Genomic DNA, 26,029 nt, shown 5'->3' on the forward strand with positions numbered 1-26,029 from the left:
AGACAGTAGTCTTAAAAACTTGTATTGAGTCAGAAAAACATGAAAATAAGAATTCCAAAGCACCATTGTTTGAGGAAAAAAAAATTGACGAATTAAAGTTTTTGAGCATGAAAGAACATTTACAGTCAAATGATGGAACATAAATAACGTGTCATGTGAGATTAAGTTTTTTTGATGGAAAAAGTGAGAATAGAGTTTTGCTACCTTTTCTTTGCTTCATTTGCTTTATTTGAACAGCCATCATAGCCGTATTTGTAGAAAGAGAAGGAAAAAAAAAAAATTTACAACAATTCCAACTCAAACTTGGAACCTAGAGCAGATTTAATAACATTTACAAATCATTTTTGTTTAAAAGAGAAAGTGTTAAAATTATTAGAAAAACCAGCCCAAATATGACAATAGTATTTCATATAAGGGCGAATTAGAGATTTATAAAGGTAGAGAATGATATCAGGAGTAAGATAAACCGTGGAGTAAGACAGCGTACAAAAAAACTGTATTTTTTTTGGTTTAAACTCCCTTTTTTCAAATAGGCCTTGTTTAATCAACTTTTTCAATTAAAAAAAAAGCATTAGGCATTTCACATGAGTAAGTTACCTCCTAATAGTATTACTGATATAATTCATCAATTAATACATCATTATTTAATGTTCTGCTTATAAAAACAAACCTTGCTACTTTAACTTCTTCCATCTTGCTTTTTAACTTGGTTTAAGCCACACACACACAGACACACACACACACACACACACACACACACAATATTTAAATTGTTTTTTGATATTGTTTATGCGGCATTTATTTACATTAAATTAAGTATTGTAAAAAATGATAACCGCATTTGTTTTAATTTTAATTTATTTTTTGATTAAAAAAAAAACAAACAGTTAAATAACTTTTATTTTAAATAAAAACTTAAATATGGTTTTAAAAAGTTTAACTTTAAAGGAATGTAAAATGATTTTTCAATACTTTTTAAAAAAATAATTATTTCCTTTTGCGAACTAATTCATTATGCAAAAATGTCAACGTTTACAAATATCTCCACCATAGATTTAATTGTGTAAAAGCAACCATAAAATATCAGTAGGGGTCGTCCATAAATTATGTCACACTCGGGGGAGGAGGGGAGGGGTTAGTGGTTTTGTGATGACTCATATGGGACTTAATTCAATTTCGCGTACATAATTTATGGATGATCCCTGATGGAATTAAATCTTTTTTTTTTCTCATTGAAAATCTTGTTAAGTTCAAACGACAAAAGTTTTATTTACGAACGCAAATCTAAATATACTACTATAGGTAGTAGTGTAGTGCACTTGCCTCATAGGCGAGAAAAACCGAGTTTGATCCCTACCACATCACTGGTGGTACCACGCTCAACTAGTTCTTCAAGGTTCGTGTTTCAGAGTTATAGAGTTGAGAGAGTTGTAACCACAACTAAAGTAGCCACCTCAACTGTAGTGGCCTTCATGGCCTTGGGAAGGTGAATTAAAATAAATAAAAAATAAAAAAATAAAAAATACATGAAAGCTCTTTCATGTTTTCAAAAAACACATGAAAACGCTTTTGTGTAATCTTTATTAACAACACAATCTATTTATTTTTCATAAATTATTTTTACAATAATTGTTTATCAACATTGCTTAAGCAAAGTTGATAATGTTTACACAATAATTATAGTTATAAAAATAGTGCAAAAATGACAATTTTTTTATTAAATGTTTCTTTGCTTTTATTTGATAATGCTGGACATTATTAAGATTGAAATTTACAACTTAAGGAATTTTTATTTGGGCACCCATGCTGGTTAAATGGTAAATGATTACATCTGGGTACGGCACTGTGATTATATCTATGCTTAAGTATTATATCTATTATAGTGATTGTGTGTAAAAAAATATGTTTCATACATGTTTCTACATTATGTGTTACACAAATTCAGGTTTGGGTGTTTGGATTTTATGTATAACTAAACACTTGTACTAGTGTACAAGTGTTTAGTTATACATAACATACTAGTGTACAAGTGTTTTGTTATACACAACATACTAGTGTACAAGTGTTTTGTTATACATAACATACTAGTGTACAAGTGTTTTGTTATACATAACATACTAGTGTACAAGTGCTAACTTTAAATAAATACTTTTGATAACCAATTAATTTTTTTAATAATAATTAAAAGAATTAGATAGAGATACAATGAATCTCTGATTAACTTTATTTCAAAAAAGTTATATCCTGTAAACTGTAAATGTATTTAGACTTTTTAAGACATCTTTAATATGCCTTTAAATAGTAAAAATATGATTGGTGTTAAATACTAATACTTCAATAAAATAACCTATATGATTTTCTAACTGCACCCCCATTAGATTTATATCTAATTTAGGAGGGAATAAAAGATATTTATTAAGCAACAATGAACATCAAAGAATTAAATACAAAGGAAGAAAATAATTAATTAAATAAACACATATGTAAATATAAATTTTTTGAATATATGTATGCAGTGTTTTTGTAAAATAATTATAACTACAGTATTAAAGTTGTTCTAGAAGACAAACACTCTTCTTCATTTCCAGTAACTTCTGGGGTCTCATGAGGTTCCATTCTAGATTTTTTTGGTAACCTCTGAATTGTATTTGCTAATGATACTCTAGTCATGACAAAAAGCCATTTGATTGTTTAGCACAAGCTGATTCTTTAAACTTAGCTCTATTCTTCTTGAAGTTTGCAGCAGTGAATCTTAACCTTAACAAAAATTTGTTTCATAACTCGGAGAGACCACAAAGAAAACTTTCTAAACAAACCTAATGTTGGACTTATAAAACCTGTCACAAAATGAGGTTGGAAGAGTTTTAAAACACATTTTAACTAATAATAATTCTAAGCTGAAAAAAAAAAAAAACAATTTTTGAATCAATGACAAAACACTTAAAACGTTATACATTGGTTTCAAGGCATTAAAGAAAATTCTGTAGGCTTTTAGTCTTTTATTTGATTTTTATCCATTAATTAATGGAAATCTACCAAGTCTACTATCTAAATCTACTAATAAATTTTGCAGAACAACATATCTATAAATAGTGAACAAAAGAACTTCATAGAACATGCAAGAAAATCATTACCATTTAGCAATGGAACAGCTTTAATTAAGACAATGGGAGGCTTTTTTGATGTCACTACGGGGGCGTTTGATGGCTCATAGATTTGCTAATTAGTAGGAATATTTCTTAATAGTATTTTGTAATAGTATTATAGAATATTTCTATAAATCTCTAATGATTTCAATATATATCGAGATGATGGTTTAGCCATGTTTAGGAATAAAAGTGGTCAGGAAATATAAAATATAAAGAGGAATTTTGTAAAACTCTTGAAATTCAATCAAGTACCAAATATACAACTTTTTTAACAAAAATTAATACGTAATAGTAAATAAGATGCTCAACTGGATATTTATCTACTTAAAAGATCAAGTATAGAGATTAAAAATGTGTTGTACCAAGCAACGCCATATCAGACTGGGTTCATATACTTAGTGGGGTTCAATCCAAAACTTTTTGAAGATGACACAAAATTATTGGAACCATGATGATTCCAATAATTTTGTGATGACAAAAATGATTCAATCAGTTTGTAAAATGATATTAACCTTATATCAAAATGGTGCAAAACATGGCAAATGTCTTTAAATCTTCCTCTGAATAATCTGAATGAACTTGTTATCCAAATATAAAACCAGCACATAATAATCATAAATGCAAGATAATTTGGTATAACCCTCCTTTCAATGTAAATGTTATAACAAAAAAAATGTTTTTTGAACCTCATCGACATTCACTTTCTAGTTAACCACAGGCTCTATAAAATATTTAGTAGAAACACAATCAAAACAAGTTATTCCTAAATGCCGAACGTGAAACTTATTAACTCTCACAATAAAAACATTTTATATAAGAAGGTAATTATTCAAGAAAAAACCTGCAACTGCATTGACAAATGCAGTTGCAGGTTTTTTCTTGAATAATTACCTTCTTATATAAAATTTTCTTGAATAATTTATTAATAACTTATTATTAATTTTTTTTAAAAGTCCAATGAAAAACCATCGCTTGTCTAATAACATTGTTTATCAGGCAGGTAATTAAACAACCCAGAATAAAAAGAAAAAGTGTTTTTTAGAGTCAATAGACCACCTTTTAACTTTGGTATGCAAACCATTTGAAACCTTTTAATACAATAAAGAAGTATGGCAATTAAAACAAAAAAATGTTTTATTAAATAAAAAATTATTAAACAATGCAAACCATACAATTCAGATTCAAAAGTTTTTAATCTCTGTTTGAATAAGACCTTTGTTATATACATTTAAAAAAAAAAAAAATACTAAATATAAATACAAGGAGCAAAATAATTTCCAGGTGTATGCACAAAAACAAATGTCTCCTCAATCGATACCGGAGATTAATCCTAAATCATTTACATTAAATTTTAATTTTGCATTTTATGCCTGATGATTGCTGTTATGCATGAAACTTAAAGTTCCTTAGCAGCTTTTTTTATTTTTTATTTTTAATTGAAACTAATTTTAACTGATTTTAATTGAATAAGTTTTTAAAAAATAGTAAACAAACAAAAAAGAAACTCCAATAAATCATTAGCCGTAAAATAATTTATAATAAAAATTTATAAATGTAGTGGAAAAAAAATAACTAAAATTAATATGAGAACTTGAATACAAAGGTAATACAATAACAAAAATGTGTAAATTAACAATTTAAAATTTTTTACCAAAGTTGATTTTGCATAAAACCACAAATTTTAAAAAAAGAATAAAAGATTAATTTATCTTTTTATATCATAGAGCATCTTTTTATATATTTTATATATCTATTATATATCTTTTAATATCTCATAGAATATATTTTTTTACATACTGATCTAAAACACATTACTAGGATTCTTTTTGAATAAAAAGAAAAGCTCCTCACGCTCAACTTGTAATATGTCTTTACAAAAGTCCAGAACTCTCTTAACTATTTAATAAGTGCTTGACTGAATCTTGATTTCCTGTCTGCTGGAAATTGACGCTTGTGTTCCAAATTTTAAAAACTCTGAAAAATATTCTGACCCCTCTAACTATCATCTGATCAGTCTTCAATCTGTAATAAACAAGGTCTTTGAGTCTTTGATCAACAAATTTGTAACATCTCATCTTGAGTCAAATTACTTACTGTCAGACAATCATTATGGTTTTCGATCTTCGCACTCTATGCATAGCTTGCTAACTGCTGTGACTGAAAGATTTTATTGTGCATTAGATGGAGGTGGTAAGGTTAAGGCTATTGCTCTTGACATATCTAAAGCTTTCAATAAAGTTTGGAATACTGGTCTTCTCTATAAGCTTGCTTCAAATAGTATAACTGGAAAAAACTTTGAGATTACTCTCAAAATTATTTCCAGATGAGATTTTACCTCAAGATTATACCTCAAGGTTCTATTCTAATTGGTGACAACTCAACCGTAACTTGCTTGACAAAGAGTCTTCACTTTTTGATCGCTTAGAACAGACAGCTCTCGAACAGACTCGAATCTCGTTTCTGTAACAGATTGGGGTTTGCAGTGGTTAGTGAATTTTAACTCCATCAAAACTTAGTTAATTACTGCAAACAACAATAGCAATACAGTGGACATTCCTATATTGATGAATGGCAACCCTCTCACTGAGTCGTCTTGTTTACATCTGCTTGGATTATTTTTCACTACTGATCTCGCATGGAAACCATACAATCGATTGCTAAAATAACATCTGCTCAGGTTGCTTCTTTTTACCATGCTTATCATTTTCTTACTCCTGATTCTATTCTCTACCTATACAAATCTCTTATTTGTCCCTGTAAGGAATGTTGTCATATTTGGGTTGGTTTTTCTAATGATGCTCTTTCTCTTCTAGACAAGGTCCAAAAACACAACTGAACCTGCTCTATCTGCCAAGCTTGAGCTTCTCTCCTATCATTGTAAAATTGCATCTCTTACTTTTTTCTATAAATGCTATCATGGTTGCTGCTCAAATGAGCTATCATCTCTATTTTCATCAAACAAAACTCATTCTCACTTAACTCATCATTCAGCAAAGTCTCATCCTTTTACTGTTTATGTCCCTGCATGCTCTAAAAACTTTTATTCGTCTTTTTCCCCTGCATTTCAAACCTTTGGAACTCTCTCCTCATAAAACCATAAAAAGATGACATAATAACATAAAAAGTTGAAAGAAAACTTTTCAAGTTTCCTGTCAACTGTTTCCTTGCTCTTTAACTCTATTCTGGATATTTTTGGGCAGGTTTTTTAATGGCAACTTTGACACAAACAGTGTATGCAAGAAAAAGTGCAATTTTTTAAATTTATTTAAAAAAGAACCTTTATTTGAACTTCAAAATTAAAAAAAAAAATAAAAACTAATTAATTTTAAATTTTTAGATAAAACTATTTAAAATAAATTAAATTTTAAAAATTATAAAATTGTCTATTGCAAAATAATTATAAACTTTTATCAGCTATAAAAGAAATTTAAAATTTTAATGATTTAAAAAAAAGGTCTTGAAAATTAAAGAACTCTAAAAAGCCTCCAAGTAAAACTCAGAAACTGAATAAACAATCAAATAATCATTAAAGTACTTGTAAAGTTGAGATAAAGCTGAGATTTCAACCTGACCGGCCCATTCCTAACAAGAAAAAAATATTTTACAAAATTACCAGAAACATTAATATTTTTATTATAAAAAATTCCAATGCTTATTTATAATACATAAACATATTTTGTGTCTTAACTTAGTTCTTTTTGATGTAACATAATAAATATTAAAGATATGTGTATATATATATATATATATATATATATATATATATATATATATATATATATATATATATATATATATATATATATACATATATATATATATATATATATATATATATATATATATATATATATATATATATATATATATATATATATATATACACACACACACACACACATATATATACACACACACACCCACCCACATATTCTCTCTCTCTCTCTCTCTCTCTCTCTCTATTTTGGGATTGTGTCTTTCAAAATATAGTTTTATTATCATTTTAGATTATATATATATATATATATATATATATATATATATATATATATATATATATATAAAATAGAAAATGCGGAAAATAAATTTTGGGATTGTGTCTTTCAAAATATAGTTTTATTATCATTTTAGATTATATACATATATATATATATATATATATATATATATATATATATATATATATATTATATATATATATATATATATATATATATATATATATATATATATATATTATATATATATATATATATATATATATATATATATATATATATATATATATATATATATATATATATATATATATATATATATATATATATATATATATATATATAGAATATGTGGGTGGGTGAGTGTGTGTGTATATATATATATATATATATATATATATATATATATATATATATATATAATATATATATATATATATATATATATATATATATATATATATATATATAGAATATGTGGGTGGGTGAGTGTGTGTGTATATATATATATATATATCTATATATACACACACACACACACACACACACACACACACACACACACACACACACACACACACACTTGATGCAACTATTTTTATTTATATAACAGCTAGGTTGTAGCTATGCTTAACTGTTACCACCAACAAAATTTTTCGCTGGTGAAATGACAGTTTAATATCACCAGAAGCAAGTGTTTTACACTTAGACTAGCATCAGTTTTTTTTACAAACTTCGACTATAAAATAGGAGTTCATAATTTAACTTGGACTACAAAATTCTAAAGACCTTGGTGTCAATATGGATCCTTAGGAGGAGTACTCTGTCAACTTCATATCTATCATTTATTATTATACATTTGAAAATATGTAAAGCTCAAGACGCTTCATTAGTATAAGAAGAATTCTTTATAACACTCAACAGATAACGTTTGACAGATGCAAGGTTTAAAATTTTTCCAAAGAAAGTTTTTTATACCTACTTTATTTTGGTATTTTATTCTATTTAAAAACTAATTAATTAATTTAAGAACTAATTACGCCAAGTAATTAACTAATTGCAGCTCTTATTATGCGCTTATAAACCAAAACAGAAAAAACATTTTTTTTTAATTAATCGATCAATCTAAAAAAAGATTTTTTTTTAGATTGATCGATTGCCAAAACCTTCGATGTATGTGCAAAACCAAACCCATTAATCGATGTATGTACAAAACCAAAACCTTTGATGTATGTACAAAACCAAAACCTTCGATGTATGTACAAAACAATAATCCATGCATGTTCCACCTATATAAGTCTGTCAATGTATATACACTCTCATCAATAAAACAAAAATAAAAACTATATAAATAAAAACAATATTAAACAATAATAAAAAACTTAAAACTGCATTTAAAAGCAATTTATAAGATTTATAAGTTTCATAAAAAAACATGTTTTTGAAGCTTGAAACATTTACATAATCATAACATAAACAACCTTTAAACTTTCTGATCTTACGTAAAACCGCGGTAAAAATGGAATTAAACAGTAACAATAATGAAATAAATTTTTAACAATAATCATACAAAAAACTTTAGGCAAAATTCTAGTTGAAAAAAATTTTAATTAACTTTAGAATTAATAACCTTGCTATTGCCATTCATGCTTTCCTATTGCATAAATAAAGGATTAAAAAAGATAAAAAAAACAATAATTTAACTTTTTTTTCCCCCCATTTAATTAAACTTTTAATACCAACTAAAAATTCAGGATTGCGATTGTATGCAGTAGCAAAATTGAGGTCATTTCTATGCCAACATTACCATATGCTGACCTGGCATAAATATATATATATATATATATATATATATATATATATATATATATATATATATATATATATATATATATATATATATACATACACACACACTCACACACATATATCAAGCCTTCCGGGATACTGCGTGCGGTCGCACCCTTTGTTCGCCCACGTTTAAAGTAATTTTTTAAGACTAACTGACCACAGCAGTTTGCATCTTTTAACTTATAAAGCGTTTCAATTATTTGCGGCAAAAGGCTAAATTTATTTACTAAGAAAAAAAAAACAATTTTTAAATAAGGAAACGAAATTGTAACAAAATATCAAGTTTAATTAAATAAACTAGAAAGTTTATTAAAACAAGTAAATTAAAAAAAAAAACTTTTATTCTTTTTTGTTTAAAGTTGTTGTTGAAAAAAAAAAAAAATCTTTTATAACGATTTAACAACAATTGAAAGTTTTGATATGCAATTTATTTATGACTTTTTATCAGTCAAGAAACTAATTTGCTATGTATGCTAGAACTATAAGAAATTTTGTTAATTTTTTTTCTTACATTTATTTGATCATTATGTTTATTCGTTTATTACATTTTTAGGTCTTTCCGCTTTTAAAAAAGTTTTTGCTATATTTGATGTTTTTTTTCAATACTTATAAAAAAGGAAAATAAGAAAATAAATTGTTATTTATTTGTAAAAAAAAATTATTTGATTTATTAATTTTGTTAATGGCGGAATAAGTTAAGTAAAAGAATAACATAGTTATTAATAAATGTATTTACCGCATATGAAGTATGTATGAAATTGTTTCTTTATAATTTACATAATTTTGCAGCATCGTTTCATTTTTTTACGTAAAAAACCTAATAATAATAATAAAAAAAATTTTCACAAATAAACAGCAATTAGTTTTCTCGCTTTCCTATCCATTGATAAAAACAGTAAAATATAGCAAAGACATTTGAAAAACAAATTTAAAAACAAATTTAAAAACTGTTTATGTTTCTAGCGCAATTTATTAAGCATTTCCTTTTTATACTGACTGAAAAAAGTTGCAAAAAAATTGTATATAAAAAAATATTTTTATTTTCGTTATATTCTTATCTACCTTTTTTTCTCATATTGTATCAATTTTGGTAGTGGAAAATAACAAACCCTCTAAAAATAAGAAAACAAAAACAGTAAATATTTAGGTTTTTTATTTTTTTGAAAACAACGTTATTTTTTTTTAGCTTATTTTATTTAGATTTTCTATTTCGTATAGTCTTCGGTTCTTTTCTTCGAGTAATGCTGATTCTCTAGTTTCTTATAGCTTTATTTTGCCGCGAATTTTTAAAACGTTTACTATATAAAAATGTGGTCAAATTGTCTAAAAAAATTACTTTAAGCGTGGACGTACAAGGTGTGCTTCCCGGGAAGGCTTGATATATATATATATATGCAGCTCTCTCCATTTTTACTATTTACATGAATGTTTACTGTTTACATACAAAAACTGACAAATAGGTAGAACATACAAGGAATGCTGCTACATTGACTGACAAATAGGTAAAACATGCTAGGAGTGTTGCAACACTGACTGAAAATTGGGTAGAACATGTAAGGAGTGTTGCAACAACAACTGAAAAATAGGTAGAACATGCGAGGAGTGATGCTACATCGGTTGAGGGTTTTGGTTTGTGCAAATAATCTATTAATTAAATAAAAAATTTAGGTTTTTAAACTTTTTCCAGTCTTCTGAAACGATTTAAAAAAAAATATAGAACATATAGCGGATGTGAGAAAGTATTTCATAAAATGCCAAAAAAATAAAAAAATGAGACTTTTTTATTTATAAGAAATGAACTTACAAAAATTTAAAAACTTGTGACATTAACTTTTTAATTGAGTCCTTCTCTAACATTCTTAATTAGTCTCCCTGTGACCTTTGACATTCTGATTCATTGACATTCTCAAAGAAGTGTTTGGTATTTTAAGCTTATTTTCGATCTTTCATCAAAGTTTTACACTTTTGGGTTTCCAATAGTTATTATAAACTTGGAGCTTTAAAATTTATTTGAAGCTCTATTGAACAAGTTTCTAGAAAATTAACTCATTTACATACTTGATTTTTTTACGGACGAGATGTGCTGTGACAGCATAATGAGATGATGCTTGGTCAAGTTAAAATACAGCTTTCAATCTTATCACTCTCTCAAAATGGAATAGCACTTAAATTGTTTCTTGTGAACATGTTTTTATTTTAGATAGTACAAACCATGATTTATTTATTTCTTTGGCTAAAACAGCCATTTAACTTTTTTTTTCTGGACAAGCTTTAACATAATTTGTGTAAAATTAGTTGTTACCAGCAAGTTGCTTGAAAAAACTTGTTAAAATAAAAGTATGATTTTTATATTTTTTAGTTTTGGGCACTAAAACTAAAACTAAAGCATAAGTTTTAATTTTAAAGTAGCTTTCTTTTTTTCAAATTTTTTAGTTTTTTGTGTGTGTGTGTTGGTTTACTTTTAAATCAATCTTTCAACATACCAACATACACATAAAAATAATTTTTTTTTTAACTATCTATTATTGGGTGTTTCCTCTGGTACAATTGAAAAATTATTTACAGCATATGCTCCTTTTAGTAATTATCAAATAGCCTCTACCAACTTTCTTCTGTTTCACTTTTTTCTCTTATGGAGATTTTTTCTGCAATATTATACAATGCGATTTGTGAATGTCATGTTATCATTAAGTGCGTATTGAGTTGTATTCTTTATAAAATTTTAACTTTCAAGTTTTACTCTACTATCCATTGATCCTATTATGCTGTATACCTTCAAATTCAAAGAACTGCAAGATAAGAATAATCAAAAACAAAAATCTACAGGATATTTTCCTTTAACAAACCCTGAAAGAGTGGCATGGTAACACAAAGGTACAGGATATTTTGTTTTAAGCTTGAAAAAGTGGCTAGAGAGTAGAGCTATACTGCCCCATCAAGGCAGAAGGAAGCAAGTCGTTAAAATATTATCTCATAAAAAACTTCCTTTTGTCTTATTTTTTACTATTAGTGCTGGGACATCTTTTTGCCATAGGTTATACACAGAAACTATGCAAACTAAACTATATAGAGAGTAAAACAATTCGTATTTATCATAATGAGGAACTTGCTTCTAAAATTTCAACTGAGGGAAACTTGTAGGTCAAGTTAAATTTAAACTTATTGTAGGCCAAAAGTGAACTTGCTTCCTTTTGCTGTGGCAAGGCAGTATAGGAATAATTGTTTTTTTATTTTTGTTTCTCTGAACTTTTTTTTATTTCAAAATGTTTATTTCATTTTTAATTATTTTTTATAATTTTATACACAACAATTTATTTTAAACATCAATTTTCCTTTTTTATGATTTTTTTTTTTCAGTCATACAAGCTTTGATTATGTATAATTTTTAATTTTTTATATAAATATCGTTATATTTCTAATATACACTCAAAAAAATGTTTACTAAGTTTCTTATAGATACAAAAATTTACTAAACTTCTAATACATACTCAAAAAAAAAAGTTTATTAAATATCTTAGACACACAAAATAAAGTTACTAAATTTCTTATACAAACATCTTATACATCTTATAAAAAAAACTAACCTCAGGGCTTTTTAGTAAAAACAGATGATGTTCAAATGATCCTTCAATAAACTAAAAAAATTTAGGAAAATATGTAATAAATTAAAAATAATAATATGAAAAAAATTCAACAAATGTTAAAGTTAGATGTAAAATAAAAAAATAATCAAAAGCAGAACAAGCAAAAAATTTCTTAAAACATCAACCAATTTAGAATCTGTATTTTAGTATGATATAACAGGGACGGATCCAGACCATCAAGTAAGGGGACAATTTTAATGTTTTTTTGATTCGGTGGATCCAGACTCTAATAAAGTGGGGAGGGGGGGATGAGTTTTTTAGTTCTTTTGGAATATTAGTCTTACACTGTTTTAATCTATGTAACTATGAAACTATATCATATTAATATCCCAATATTCTGATTTTTTTTTTTGCACCTCATAAATTTATTAAAATTTCTAATCAGTTTTAAACAGCCTCCCTAATTTACTTCCATTTTCAAACAACATGCTTTGTATATAAATTATATATAAATTTACAATAAAATAATTCTTTTAAAAAACTTACAAATATTTCAAAAAGTTACTGTTACAAAAAGTTACATATGTTACTAAAACTTATAACAAAAAATTACTGTTAAAAAAAGGTACTCATCTTACAAAAAGTTTTTTGACTTTTAATGTAAATACAGCCATCAAGATTCTTTTTTATTAAGTGAAATAGCCAATAATCAGATGGTTTTTTATTAAAACTGAAAGTAGCATTAGCCGATTTGTATCCTAGTCTCAAAAAAAACCATGACTCATGCCCTGTAATAAAATAAAATAGTTTTAATGGGCTTTTTCTGAATAGGGCTAAATTTTTCTTATGTAAAACTCTATTGCCTAAACTTCATTTCTTGTAATTTTGATTATTTATTTGGTGAATTATCCAACATGATGCTAGTTTGCCTTTTTTTAAATAGCTCTGTGAATAGATTGTAAAATGATTAATCAATGTAAGGGCTTTAATTATATCATGTGTTCTTCATCATCATTTTGAATTAGAGCAGCCCACTTGGCAACTGTACTATATTTTAGTGCTTGGTCACCATGAACTAATACCAATTCATCCACTTCTGCTTGTGCTAAAACTCCAAGTAGAGCACATATTTTAACATATGCTCTATATTCAAATGTTTCCATTAAAAAAATTTCCTTTTAAATGAGTTTAATAAAAATAAATAATTCTTTAAATACATAATCAAAAATTTTAACAAGTGTTTAAAATGATCATAATTAAATATATTTTAAGGTGAAACATAAATATATATTTTCTCTTAATGCAACTTATAAATGAAGTTCTACAAACTTTTTTAAAATATAATATATAATATATAATAAAAATACTTTTTTATAATATAGTAAATAAGTATATAATAAAGTAGTAAATTATATAAAGTAGTAATTTTTTGACATTTTTTGACCTATTAATTTTGACCATTTTTACAAAAAATAAATATTAGGGATAACCCAGGGTTTAAAGTTTGTTATTATTTTTACTTTGTACATTCGTTTTTATTTCTTTTTTCAATTTTTATTTAAATGTTTTCACATTCTTTTAGAAAAATGCTCTTCAATTGAAAAAAATAAACATTAAAACAACACATACTTAAAGTATCAAGAGAAGTTCATAAAAATATCTGCTGAATAAAATTTTTTATTACGTGTACAATGTACAATCTACTATAGTTATGTAAGTTTGATGAAAAGCCACATTCCCTGACTTCTTTCTGGTTTTTTCAAATTTTAACCAGATTTCCCTGATTATTTCCTGATTTTTATGCAGATATCTGAATTCCCTGACTTTTCCCTGATTTGGCAGACACCCTTTATCAGAGAATGATTGTTGAAGTGAAAACTGTGAAACTGTCTGCTTCAGCTACATGCAATAAAAGACATTTCTTAAAAAAAAAAAAAAAAGCCAATTGAGATGGCATAGATACAACTTTAACCACCAAATTTTAGAGTTAAAATAGCTGAAAGTCATTACCAAAGAAGATAAAGTATTAACAAAAAGTTTTAGGAAAAAATTATAGAACAGGAAAATTTTTTAAAACAAGTGTAAATAGCAATTATTTAATAACTTACCCATCTTGCTCCACTCAGGCAATAAATCTACAAAATATACCCTCAGTAATGCCTGCTTAATGTTTAAACAGTTTCCGCTTTAATGTTTTTAAAAAAGTAAACATTCTGATACTATTTGTTCAAGTTTAATATTTTAGAATACTTCTTTTAAAGCAATATTCATTTTATCCAATAAATGCCAAGAAAATAACGAGAAATTACCAGCTTCTTGCGTCTTTACAAAGCTTTTATTAACAGGGGTCCCGTTTGAACTAATTGCAATTAAAAGCTGATTTCTCTGAAAGGATATCTGTTGAATTGGTGGGAAGAACATGTTTATTTATATCAACTGATTCTTTTTATAAAAGTACATTGTAAAAAACAAAAATTGTGGAAAAACCATTTCAACAAGTTTTTATGTATTGCTTTTTTTTCATCATTTGTCTCCAAAGATAAAAAGTTACATAAAAAACTGAAATATAAAAAGTTGGATATATTTAACTGACATATTTAAAAGTTTGATATATATAACATTTTCACATACCAGAGATTTTGCCAAAAACCCAACCAATTTTTCCTCATTAAATACTACATTAAGCAACTTGTTTTTTTGTTTTTTCTCAGCAATTTACATATTTGACTTTTAATTCGTGATTTAAAAATTAAAACCACAAATGCCATTTTTCAGCCAGCAGGAAAACAATATTCAGTCAAGCACTTATTAAATAATTTAGAGAAAATTGAAGAGAGTTCTGGAGAACACTTTTGTTAGACTATGACAGAAATGTTGTCTGGACCACAAGCCGTAAAAGAGTTAAATTGAGATATGGCTCTATCAGTTGGGAGAGAAAAGATATCAGCCCAAGGAACATTGTAAAGAAAACAAGAACACATTTTAAGGTCAGAAACAAGAAACAAATCAAGGAGTGAAGGTAGTGATTAGGGTTATCTGGGAAACAAGTCACAAAGTTAATTTCCTGAGTAAGAAATTGAGAAATACAGAAGTTATGGGTTTTAATGCCAGCAAGGTCAGTGGTATTAGAGCCAAGCCATTTAGTGTGATAAGGATTAAAGTCACCAATAACAATACTATTGGCAGAGGTGTAAAGAGAAAGGGTACGGTCTATTTGATCAGAAATTATATCTAAAATAGTGTAGTCTTGAGAAGAAGAAAAACAATAAAGAACAAATAGAAAGGCGGTACAGCAAAGAGATGCCATAAAAGTACATTAAAAAAATGGTCAGAGGAGGACAATTTCACATATAATTACCTAAAATTTATGAAGTTTTGAACCACGGGTCCCCATATTTTCTTTAAACTTTTTTGGCTGTTGCTTGTTAAAATAAAAGTTTAAAAAAAATTTTGGTTCAAAATGTTTAACAGTTCCTGAGATATTTAAATTTTAATATTACTATATTATTATTATTATTATTATTATTATTATTATTATTATTATTATTATTATTATTATTATTATTATTATTATTATTATTATTATTATATCTATGCAACAATGGGCAGACCTATGGTGTATGTGTTTTAATGAAAAAAAATGTAAAGTTATGCACTTTGGAATAAAAAAATAAAAAAATTCAAATATTTCATGATAAATATGACTAATAATAATGAACATGTCGTATTACAAGAAACTGAAATAGAAAGTGATCTGGGTATTATTATTACAAATAAACTAAAATGGCGCAATCAAGTCATAAAAGCAACAAATAATGCAAACCAAATTTTGGGTATGGTTAATGGAGCTTTTAGAAATTTGGATGTCTGCACCATGAAACTATTATACACATCACTTGTAAGACCACATTTAGACTATGCTATCTCGGTTTGGAATCCTCACCAAAAACAAGATATAGACCATTTGGTAAAAGTAACAAAAATGGTCCCATCTTTAAAAAAAATTAAAAGTATGAAAACAGACTTAAAGTTTTTAACCTGGAGTCATTAGAGAAAAGAAGAACTCATAGAGACCTTATACAAATGTATAGAATAGTATATGGCTACAACCAATTTTCATTACAAAAACCAATAAATTTATAACCAACAGAGTATAAGACAGAAAAAAAATCACAACTTTAGATTCTCAAGGGAATACACTCCATAATATTGATAAAAAAGATAAAAGTAAACTTCAACTGTTATAAAGTAATCTCTTATGCGATTACTTTCCGTGTAGTTTTTACACTACAGTTTTCAATTTAATAATAAATAATAATAATATTGACCTGGTTTCCTGAAATGACCAGGTTTTCATAACATTAAAAAACAAAAACATTTTCTTAAATAAAATATTAAATAGCAAAGACGTATATATAAAATAAACATTTACAATGCTTTTTTAATGTAGAGTTCAGTAAATACGAAAAAAACATACTTAAAAACTAATAAAAAAACTAGATTATTGACCCAACTTTGGGGCCCAAAATTTCAAAACATTCTGTTTGAATTTTTTTTTTGACTTTAATATTTTTAGTTACTTATAATGTTATTTATCACAAAAAATCTGACTTGAAAAACAACAGCAATTAATGGAACCATAGTTTTAAAGATATATCACTTTTTCAGACAATAATTAAAAATTGAGTCATATAAACCAAATCATTTAAAAAAAAAACAGGTCATTTTTTAAATTGCCTTATCTTGTCAACTGCTAAACATTTTTAACAGAAATTTTGAATATAATCTTTTTTTATAAATATGAATCATATGTCAAAACCTGATTTCTTGACAAATCAGTGAACTGATTCATAAGTAATGCTCATGCCAAGCATATGACAATTGGAGTCTTTGCAAATCAAAGGACAATACTGAGATCTGAATAAGGAAAAACCAAATTTAAAGTAGTCTCTCAATGAGAAAGCAAGTATGGTGAATTTTGCATAAGGTAAGATTTAACTGATAGAAAGCTACTTCAAAGACCACAAATATTTGTGAAAATATTGAAACAGTTAGGTGATGATTTTTTTATGTTTAATATATTTGGTTACTTAAGGCATGGTTTAAGTTAAAGAAAACTTGACTCATTCATAGATAAGGCAGGGCATTCCAAGCGTTGAGCTATACAGTTGTCTCATTTGAGTAAAGATCATAGATGGCGTAAGACACCATCTGTAGCCTTTACTCAACCAAAAGCCCCAAGACAGGAAAATGTTAGTTGGATGCAGTTAACATCTGCCCAAGATGAGTACTTTAACTATAATCTATCTATTAGTTTTGCTTATCTTAATAGCAAACAACCTTTCCAGAAAAAGAAGAAAAAAACAAAAATTAATAAAAGAAAATGTTGCTGCCCAAGCCCTAACCCTAAGTCCATGTAGAGGCACTTCTTTGCGACAGCAGGCAATAAGATAGTTGATGTATATACTGAAGCCCCTGGCAGCAGGCTATTTCAGTGTGACATCACACTGCTTATCTAAACACACATTTAGAGTTATATATTTTAGCTTCAATCCCAACATTTAATTTTAAAAAAAAACCTTTTTATTTTTCATGTGATTATTAATTTTTACAAATGGGAAATATTATACCCCCCCCCCTCTCCCTCTATCAAAAAAAAAAATTTAACTTACAGATTCAAAGTATTCTCTATGCAGGTGCATAAAATTGATGCATTCCAGACGAACTTGGTAATGCTTAGCTTGAGTATGATAGACCTATTTGATTAAGTTGAAATAAAATTAAAAGAAAATTAATCATATTAGCTTCTTGTATTTATTTAAAAGAGACTTTTTGTAAAAACAAGGCAAATAAAAATTTAATAGTGAACTTCTCTAAAACTAATTTCACTATTCAAAATAAAAGATTTCACAATTATTTCAAAAATTATTTCAAAAAATATTTATTAAATTTCTAGATATTGGATTTCAAAGTTTGACTTAATTTTTAGACATATTGGCCAAATGTTGTCGAGACCATTTTTAAACATGAAAATAGAACAAGCTACATACTTTTCAACAGATATTTTACCTGATTATTGTTTATTAGCTAGTTTAAAACTAAAAGTGATAAAATAGGTAGGTAAATAAACATTACTACCTGTTTAAATATAATTTAAAATTCAAATTTATGATTCAAAAGTACGCAAAAGTTGATTTTTTGTCATTTTTGATTTTCATTTTCAACTAAAGCCGGTATTCCATTTTTTTTTGTTTTTATAAATTTAACATTATACCTAAAAGTACAAAAATAAGAAATTAGACCTTAAAGAGTTCTAGTTGGTGCGATTTTCGTGACCAGAATTATCAGAATAACTGACATTTTAATTATCATATTTATAAAAACTGCCCAAGGGGTATTGCAATAGTAAAAAAAAAAAAAAAAAAGACAGGTTATTGGTGACCCTCTTCAAAAATATTTTTTTATGTTGTTGCTATTCATACTAGAAGATCAATTCTAAAATATTTTTAAAATAACTTTTTTTGTTCTCTAGATATTGGACTTAAAAGATTGACAAATACCTTCAAACTTGAAATTTGTACAAAATCCATATTTTCCCTCATTTATTTCAACTCATTATTATATATTAGCTTTTAAGATCTAATTAAGCAGTCTATAGATTTTTTTTCAATTATAAATTTTCACCTTATAAAGTACCTAAAAACGTGAAGGGTTAAAGATATTTATAAACAACATTATAGGGGTGGGATAATGTAAATTATAAACAGGCCTTTGGTTGCAAAATCCAAATAATTTAAAATATTATTTCTAATCTGATAGTTAAAAGAACTATGCTCAGGTTTCTCTTTTATGATACCTACTTTTGAAAACTTAGGACTATTTTCATGTTACAATTTGCTAAAAGATTAAAACATTGTTTTTGAAATGGATTTCAGAGCTAAGAGTTGTTTATATATTGCATAACAGCATTACCAAGATTTTTTCATGCTTTAGATATGACACTTTCAAACATTGTCAAAAGTTCAAGTTTAAGATTATGTTCAATAAGAATGTTTTACAAAATAATTGTGGCAATGAGAGCTTTTGATACCAAAAAAAAAAAAATTTGCTTCCCTACCCCAACAAGAGGGCAATGAGTTATTAAAATACTTTTTATACTAAATTATTACAAATTCAACTTCAATAATATATTTTATATTTTATCTTATAATCTTTTACATTTCAAAATTTACACTGCCACTGTTTTTATTTTAGGGAGTGTGTAAACTTCACACGGGCATAATTTCTTAACATTAAAAGATTATTCGAATAAATTTAAAACATGCCATTGAAAATAAATCTAGTGTAATTAAAAAATATTTTAATAACTTATTGCCCTCACATTACGGGTGGTGAACTTTTTTGGGTTGTTTCTAGGCTCCAATCACCGCAATTTTTTTGAAAAATATTTATATTTGACATAAACATACTTAATTTCAGAGTTTGTACAATGCCTAAAAGTATCATATCTATAACATAAAAAAATTATGCTTACGTTACAGCATTACAGTTCTTTGGAGCTTTTTTAACTCTTCCCCCTGTCACCAAGTGTTGCAAAAATCAGACCCATTCCCCTCCTTCAACTGGGTGACTATTTATGAACAGCTCTTTTCTTCTCTATAGATATTTATATTTGTACAAGATTATATTACACAATGTATCGTATAGATTATACAAGAAGAGTCTTTTCTTCCCTATAGATATTTTTAAATTTTGAGGTACTTTACTAAAGATTTAAAATTTAAAAAAAATTACAGACCACTAAAAATTTTAGATAAAATAAAGATTGAAATGTTTATTTTAAAAAATCAATTTTTGTGTACTTTTAAAGAATGATATTGAGAGTTATTTGCCTACCATGTTTTATTCTTTATTAGGTCTCAACTAGCTAATATAAAGTAATGAAATAAAACAACGACAAGAAAAAAAATGGGTTTTGTTTTATTTCATGCTTGAAAATGGATTTGATACCATTTGGTCTATACTCCTAAAACATTTGTCAAATTTTAAAGCCCATTATCTAGAGAACTAATAAAAATAATTTAGGATTGATGTTCTAGTATGAATAACAACAAACATATCAAAAAATAACAACTTTTTAGGGGTCACTAATGAGCTGTTTGATTCTTACATATAGCAGTTTTTAATCAAAAAAATTGAATCTTTTATTACCATATAAGTATTTTTTTTTTTTTTATTATTCACCTTCCCAAGGCTGAGAAGGCCACTACAGCCAAGGAGGCTACTTTATGTGGTTACAACCCTCTCTCAACTCTATAACTCCAAAACATGAACCTCAACGAACAAGGCTGCTGCGCGGAGAAACAAGTTATTTTTAACAAATATAGTATATATGTCAACACCTATTTTTGAAAAAAAACTTTTACTGTAAACCCAAGGTTTTAACTACTGAGGTCATGAAAATTGCGCTAATCAACTTGAAGTTTTTTTTAGTTAGGTTTTAAGACTTATACCTTGATTTTTCGTTTGTATTTATAGGTACTAGATAAAGATTTATAACAATAAGAAAATTTATGGGATACTTCTGGCTTTGAAAATAAAAAGAACTAAAATAACGAAAAATCAATTTTTGGATACTTTTAAGGCATGATATTTAAACAGGCCAAAATGTTTACTTAACTTATTTTATCATTTTTAGTCCTAAACTAAATAGTAAACAATAATTATGCGGAAAGAAAAAAAAGTGTAAACAACCTGTTCAGCAACAACACGAAATAAACATGAGCCATCTTTGACAATTGGTTTACGATATAAATTTAACTTTGTGAAATACTCATCCATTGCTGATTCTGAATTATTTGTAGGAGGCACCTTGGAGCCGGCCAAGGATACATCTTTTTCATTTGAGGTATATTTTACTCTATTAACTTTTCCAGACATTGTACGATCTGAAAAATATTATTACAAAGACTTTTGAAGACATTTTAAACAATAATAAATCAAGATAATAAAAAAAAAAAAGAATTTTGAACTTTTATGAAAATCATTCTAATTGCCAATACAAAGAAATATCAAAACAAAATAAAAGTTCTAAATATAGTAAATTAAATTAAATTATGAATATAGTAAATGAAATTAAATTATGAAAGTCACCAAATATTACAGTTATCAGTCACCCACATTTAAAAGAAATAAAATAAAATATATTTATTCCAAAAAAAATTCAAATTTCTTCAAAAGTTGTGCAGGCGGTAAAATTGTATGGTGCAGAGTTAATTAATTCTTAACTTACATTCAAATTGGAATAAAACTTGATTTTAAAAAAATTTATTATATTTAAAACATTTGAAACTAATTCATTCATATTTCAATTTTCTAAATTTTATAAAATATATAAATATTTGCAATTAATTTTTTAATTTGATGGAAATTTATTTAATTAGATTTTTTATTTTATTTTTCATATCAATATTTAATTATAGAAATATTTCAGTAAAATTTATACCTAAAAATTTTTAACAAAATGAGGTGCTAAAAGTCAATCATATTTTCCCTTTGATATCTAAATTGTTTAACAAAATGAGATAATGTTTGCAAACTTAACCATCTTTGATATTTGAATTGTTTGACAAATACTTTATACCTAAAAAAAAGTTTAAAAATAAGATTCCACTTTTTAATAAACACAAACACTAGGTAGATAAGATAGATAAATGCTAGGTAGATAAGATAGATAAATGCTAGGTAGATAAAACGCAAGGTAAGATAAAATGAATTAAATAAAAGACAAAAATATAATAAAATTAACAAACTAAAAATTGTTTTTAGAAGCAATAGCTTTTAAATGAGAATTATAAAATTAACTTATAATTATCAAAACTATTGTTATTTTTTCAAATTTATTAAGATTTTATTTGAAACTGGTAAAAAGTTTAATTATGATATTAATTTAATATATTTATCATTATATTATTCCAAATAACTCCCTAAAGTGTTTTTTTAAAGTATAAAATTATATATAATTATCATATTATTTAAAAAAATTGTAGAAATAACAATAAGCAGTTATAAAAAATTAATTTAGCATTTCTATTGCTTTTTTGAAGAAATTAAAAATTATACTTATTATGATTTATTATTATTATTTTTTTATATATTTTAAAAAAATTAAACTTTTATAAAAAAAAAAAATTTACACCATAACTTTGATAAAAACAGTCAAAAATAAAATAAAATTATATATATATGTATATATATATATATATATATATATATATATATATATATATATATATATATATATATATATATATATATATATATATGTATAAATATATATATATATATGTGTGTGTGTGTGTGTATATATATATATATATAAATATATATATATATATATATATATATATATATATATATATATATATATATATATATATATATATATATATATATATATATATAAATTTAAATTAAAATGAAAACCTCAAATTTTATTTTTTTAGTTAGATGATTTATAACAGAGTAATCAATGATAATCTAAGATAATAGTTTCAAAATGTAGAAATATTTGTTTTTTGTCTAAGGAAGAAGCATATTAAAAACTTTTGAAAGTCTATCACACTTAGTTACAATAAGAGTTTGATATCATAAGGTTTATAGTATACTAAGGTACTGTAAACTTTATAATATCACATTAACAGTATACTCAGATACTATCCCATTAATCAAATCACTTTTGTAGTATACTGAGATAAAATATTAATTACTTTATTCTGACAGGAAAAAAGTTTTCAAGAATCAAATAGGATCAAGAACAAATTTTCTATAGATGAAAAACTGTTGAAAACAAATACACTGGGTTATAAGATGTATATATAGTCTATATATTATAGAGAAAGTAAAATAGATAGATAATGGGTGCTATGTTTTAAAATTTAAATTGAAAATTTAATTTTTTAGTCTAGAGATTATTGTCGCTTACTTTAGACTAAGAATTATTGCCAATAAACCATTGCTAGTTACACTTTGAGCAAACCAACAAAAACAAAAGTAACCCAATATATCTTGAAACATACAAATATTTAAAAAAATATATATAAAATGTATAAGTTTAGTCGTTTTTTATTTATTTTAGTTTATATGGCAAAAACTGCTTAAGATGATTATTAAGACTTAATGCAATTTTTGGGTTACGATTTTAAATAGAAAAATTTATATTTATTTTGATATATTAAAAGTACCACCATATATACGAATCTTCATAGCGGGATCACGTGTTCGAGTCATTAAATTTCAGAAGTGAAAATATCAAATTTGAAAACATGTCGTAAAAAATTTTTCAAATCGCAAACTAACGGGTAACTTGACGTTATTTCGCCCAACACTCAATCTCGCCCACTATCTTTGATTGCTTTTAAACACTAGGGTACATTATACTTTCAAAATTTTTGATTTTTAATTTGGCGAATAATTTTTATAGTGCCTCTATATGTGCATAATGACTGAGAAAAAAAAATTGAAAAAAAAAAAAATTTTACCTTTGTGGGATTGCAGTTTTCGGAAAGATTAAATTGATCATTTATGCATAAATGCAAGGGGGCTACAACTTTTAAATTATTGAATTCTGAAACTTTTCAGATTTTTTTTTATATATTATCATATCCTATGAAACTTGAATATATATATATATATATATATATATATATATATATATATATATATATATATATATATATATATATATATATATATATATATATATATATATATATATATATATATATATATATATATATATATATATATATATATATATATATATATATATATATATATATATATATATATATATATATATATATATATATAATTAATTAGTAAAAAACACTTATCTAACTTTTATCTTCGACTTGAAGTCGAAGATAAAAGTTAGATAAGTGTTTTTTACTAATTAATTATTGCTCTGTTCTTTAAGAACATTGAGCACTCTATTTGTAAAATACACTAACATAATTTACATATATATATATATATATATATATATATATATATATATATATATATATATATATATATATATATATATATATATATATATATATATATATATATATATATATATATATATATACGTAAGTGTATATATATGAATAAAGAAAATATCTTTATATTATCATGTATAATATTGTATACTTGGAAGAGTGCTCAATAGATAAACTAGAGCTACATAATATATATGTTACTGTTACCCGCAGTACCAGGAATTAGAGTTTAAAATAATTAAAATTAGAAATTAAAATAATTTAATATTGCAACTCTGAGTTTCATGTGTTATCACAATCATCAGGCAAGTAGTAAAAGTTTAATTTTGCTACGATTTGTTTAGTGGACGTTACGGTTTATATTTGTATTTTAGATCGTTACGGGACGGAAATTGATTAGTAGTTAGGTTAATAATATTATTAATTTGTTTATAGTTGGCTAATAATTGTGAAATAGTTATATGTTTAATGTTGTTTAAAATATTTTTTATGTGTTAATGTGTATTATTTGTGTATTAAAAAATAATAAAATAAAAATAAGAAAATAAGAATTAAAATTGATATAAAAATATACATAATATTATGAAATATATTACAAAAGCTGTGCATGTGAGTAATTTATTAGTTAGCCTAGAGATATATGGAGCAGATTAGTATAGTTATTTTTATTTATAGTTGTTAGTCAGGTTTGTAGCGAGCTTTGTAATTTTTTAATAAGAATTTATTTTCGTGGCGGCACTTTGATATAATTTCGGTTCTCTTATTTAACAGTTCTTCAGGTTTTGGATATGATATAATAGTAAATTTCTCATACAGACATAGTGGGCATCTTTTGGAAATATTTGAGTAGGGGGGTACTGATTTGAGAATAGACCATGTTAGCATAGGGGTTACATTAAAATTGTTTTTAAATCCCAGACATAGTTTGATAGGGCGGTCGAATTTTTGTATTTAATATTGTTGAATGATGATTTGTGGTTGTTGTATCTGGTTTTCCACTCACCTTCCGTTAATCCTATATAAACTTTGCTGGGTTGGTTTTTTGCTGCGATGATGCATTTATATATAATATTTGTTGATTTGCACTTACCATTCAGGGGGCATTCTGCTTTGTTTCGACAGTTGCATTTTGGATCATTATTTTCAATTCTAGGGAAGATAATTTTTTTGTTGTGGTTTTTATAATTTTTTCTATATTTTCAGTGCAACTGTAGCTTACCTTTACAGTGTTTCTGTTTAAGACTTTGTGAAGTTTGTGTGTCTTAGGGAAGTTTTTTTCTAGTAAATACAAGAACATTTTTGCAACATTTGTGGAGACGTTTTTATTAAATGGGGGGTTGAACCATATGATATTGCGTTTACGATTTTTCTGGGATATTTTTTGTTTGATCTGATATTTGAGG

General features: G+C 25.4%; 1 protein-coding gene across 4 annotated transcripts in view; it reads right to left on the reverse strand.

Moving 5' to 3' along the window:
• The window catches only part of LOC100215194 (uncharacterized), a 28,274-nt gene extending 4,385 nt beyond the window's left edge, over positions 1 to 23,889 (reverse strand). Inside the window, exons 1-7 of one of the 4 annotated variants that reach the window (XM_065811244.1) lie at positions 23,829 to 23,872; positions 23,567 to 23,648; positions 22,088 to 22,225; positions 21,337 to 21,530; positions 18,255 to 18,338; positions 12,583 to 12,633; positions 6,685 to 6,731 (exon numbers count right to left, since the gene is read on the reverse strand). In XM_065811244.1, coding sequence (XP_065667316.1) covers positions 6,685 to 6,731; positions 12,583 to 12,633; positions 18,255 to 18,338; positions 21,337 to 21,522 — 368 coding nt within the window. In that variant the 5' untranslated portion in view covers positions 21,523 to 21,530; positions 22,088 to 22,225; positions 23,567 to 23,648; positions 23,829 to 23,872. Of the gene's footprint in view, positions 1 to 6,684; positions 6,732 to 12,582; positions 12,634 to 18,254; positions 18,339 to 21,336; positions 21,531 to 22,087; positions 22,226 to 23,566; positions 23,649 to 23,825 lie in introns of all 4 variants that reach the window. The other 3 variants (XM_065811245.1, XM_065811243.1, XM_065811246.1) reach the window with 3 other exon arrangements.
• Positions 23,890 to 26,029: the final 2,140 nt, after the last annotated feature.

This window comes from Hydra vulgaris, chromosome 12, assembly GCF_038396675.1.
Source record: "Hydra vulgaris chromosome 12, alternate assembly HydraT2T_AEP".
In the NCBI taxonomy this organism is placed as follows: domain Eukaryota; kingdom Metazoa; phylum Cnidaria; class Hydrozoa; order Anthoathecata; family Hydridae; genus Hydra; species Hydra vulgaris.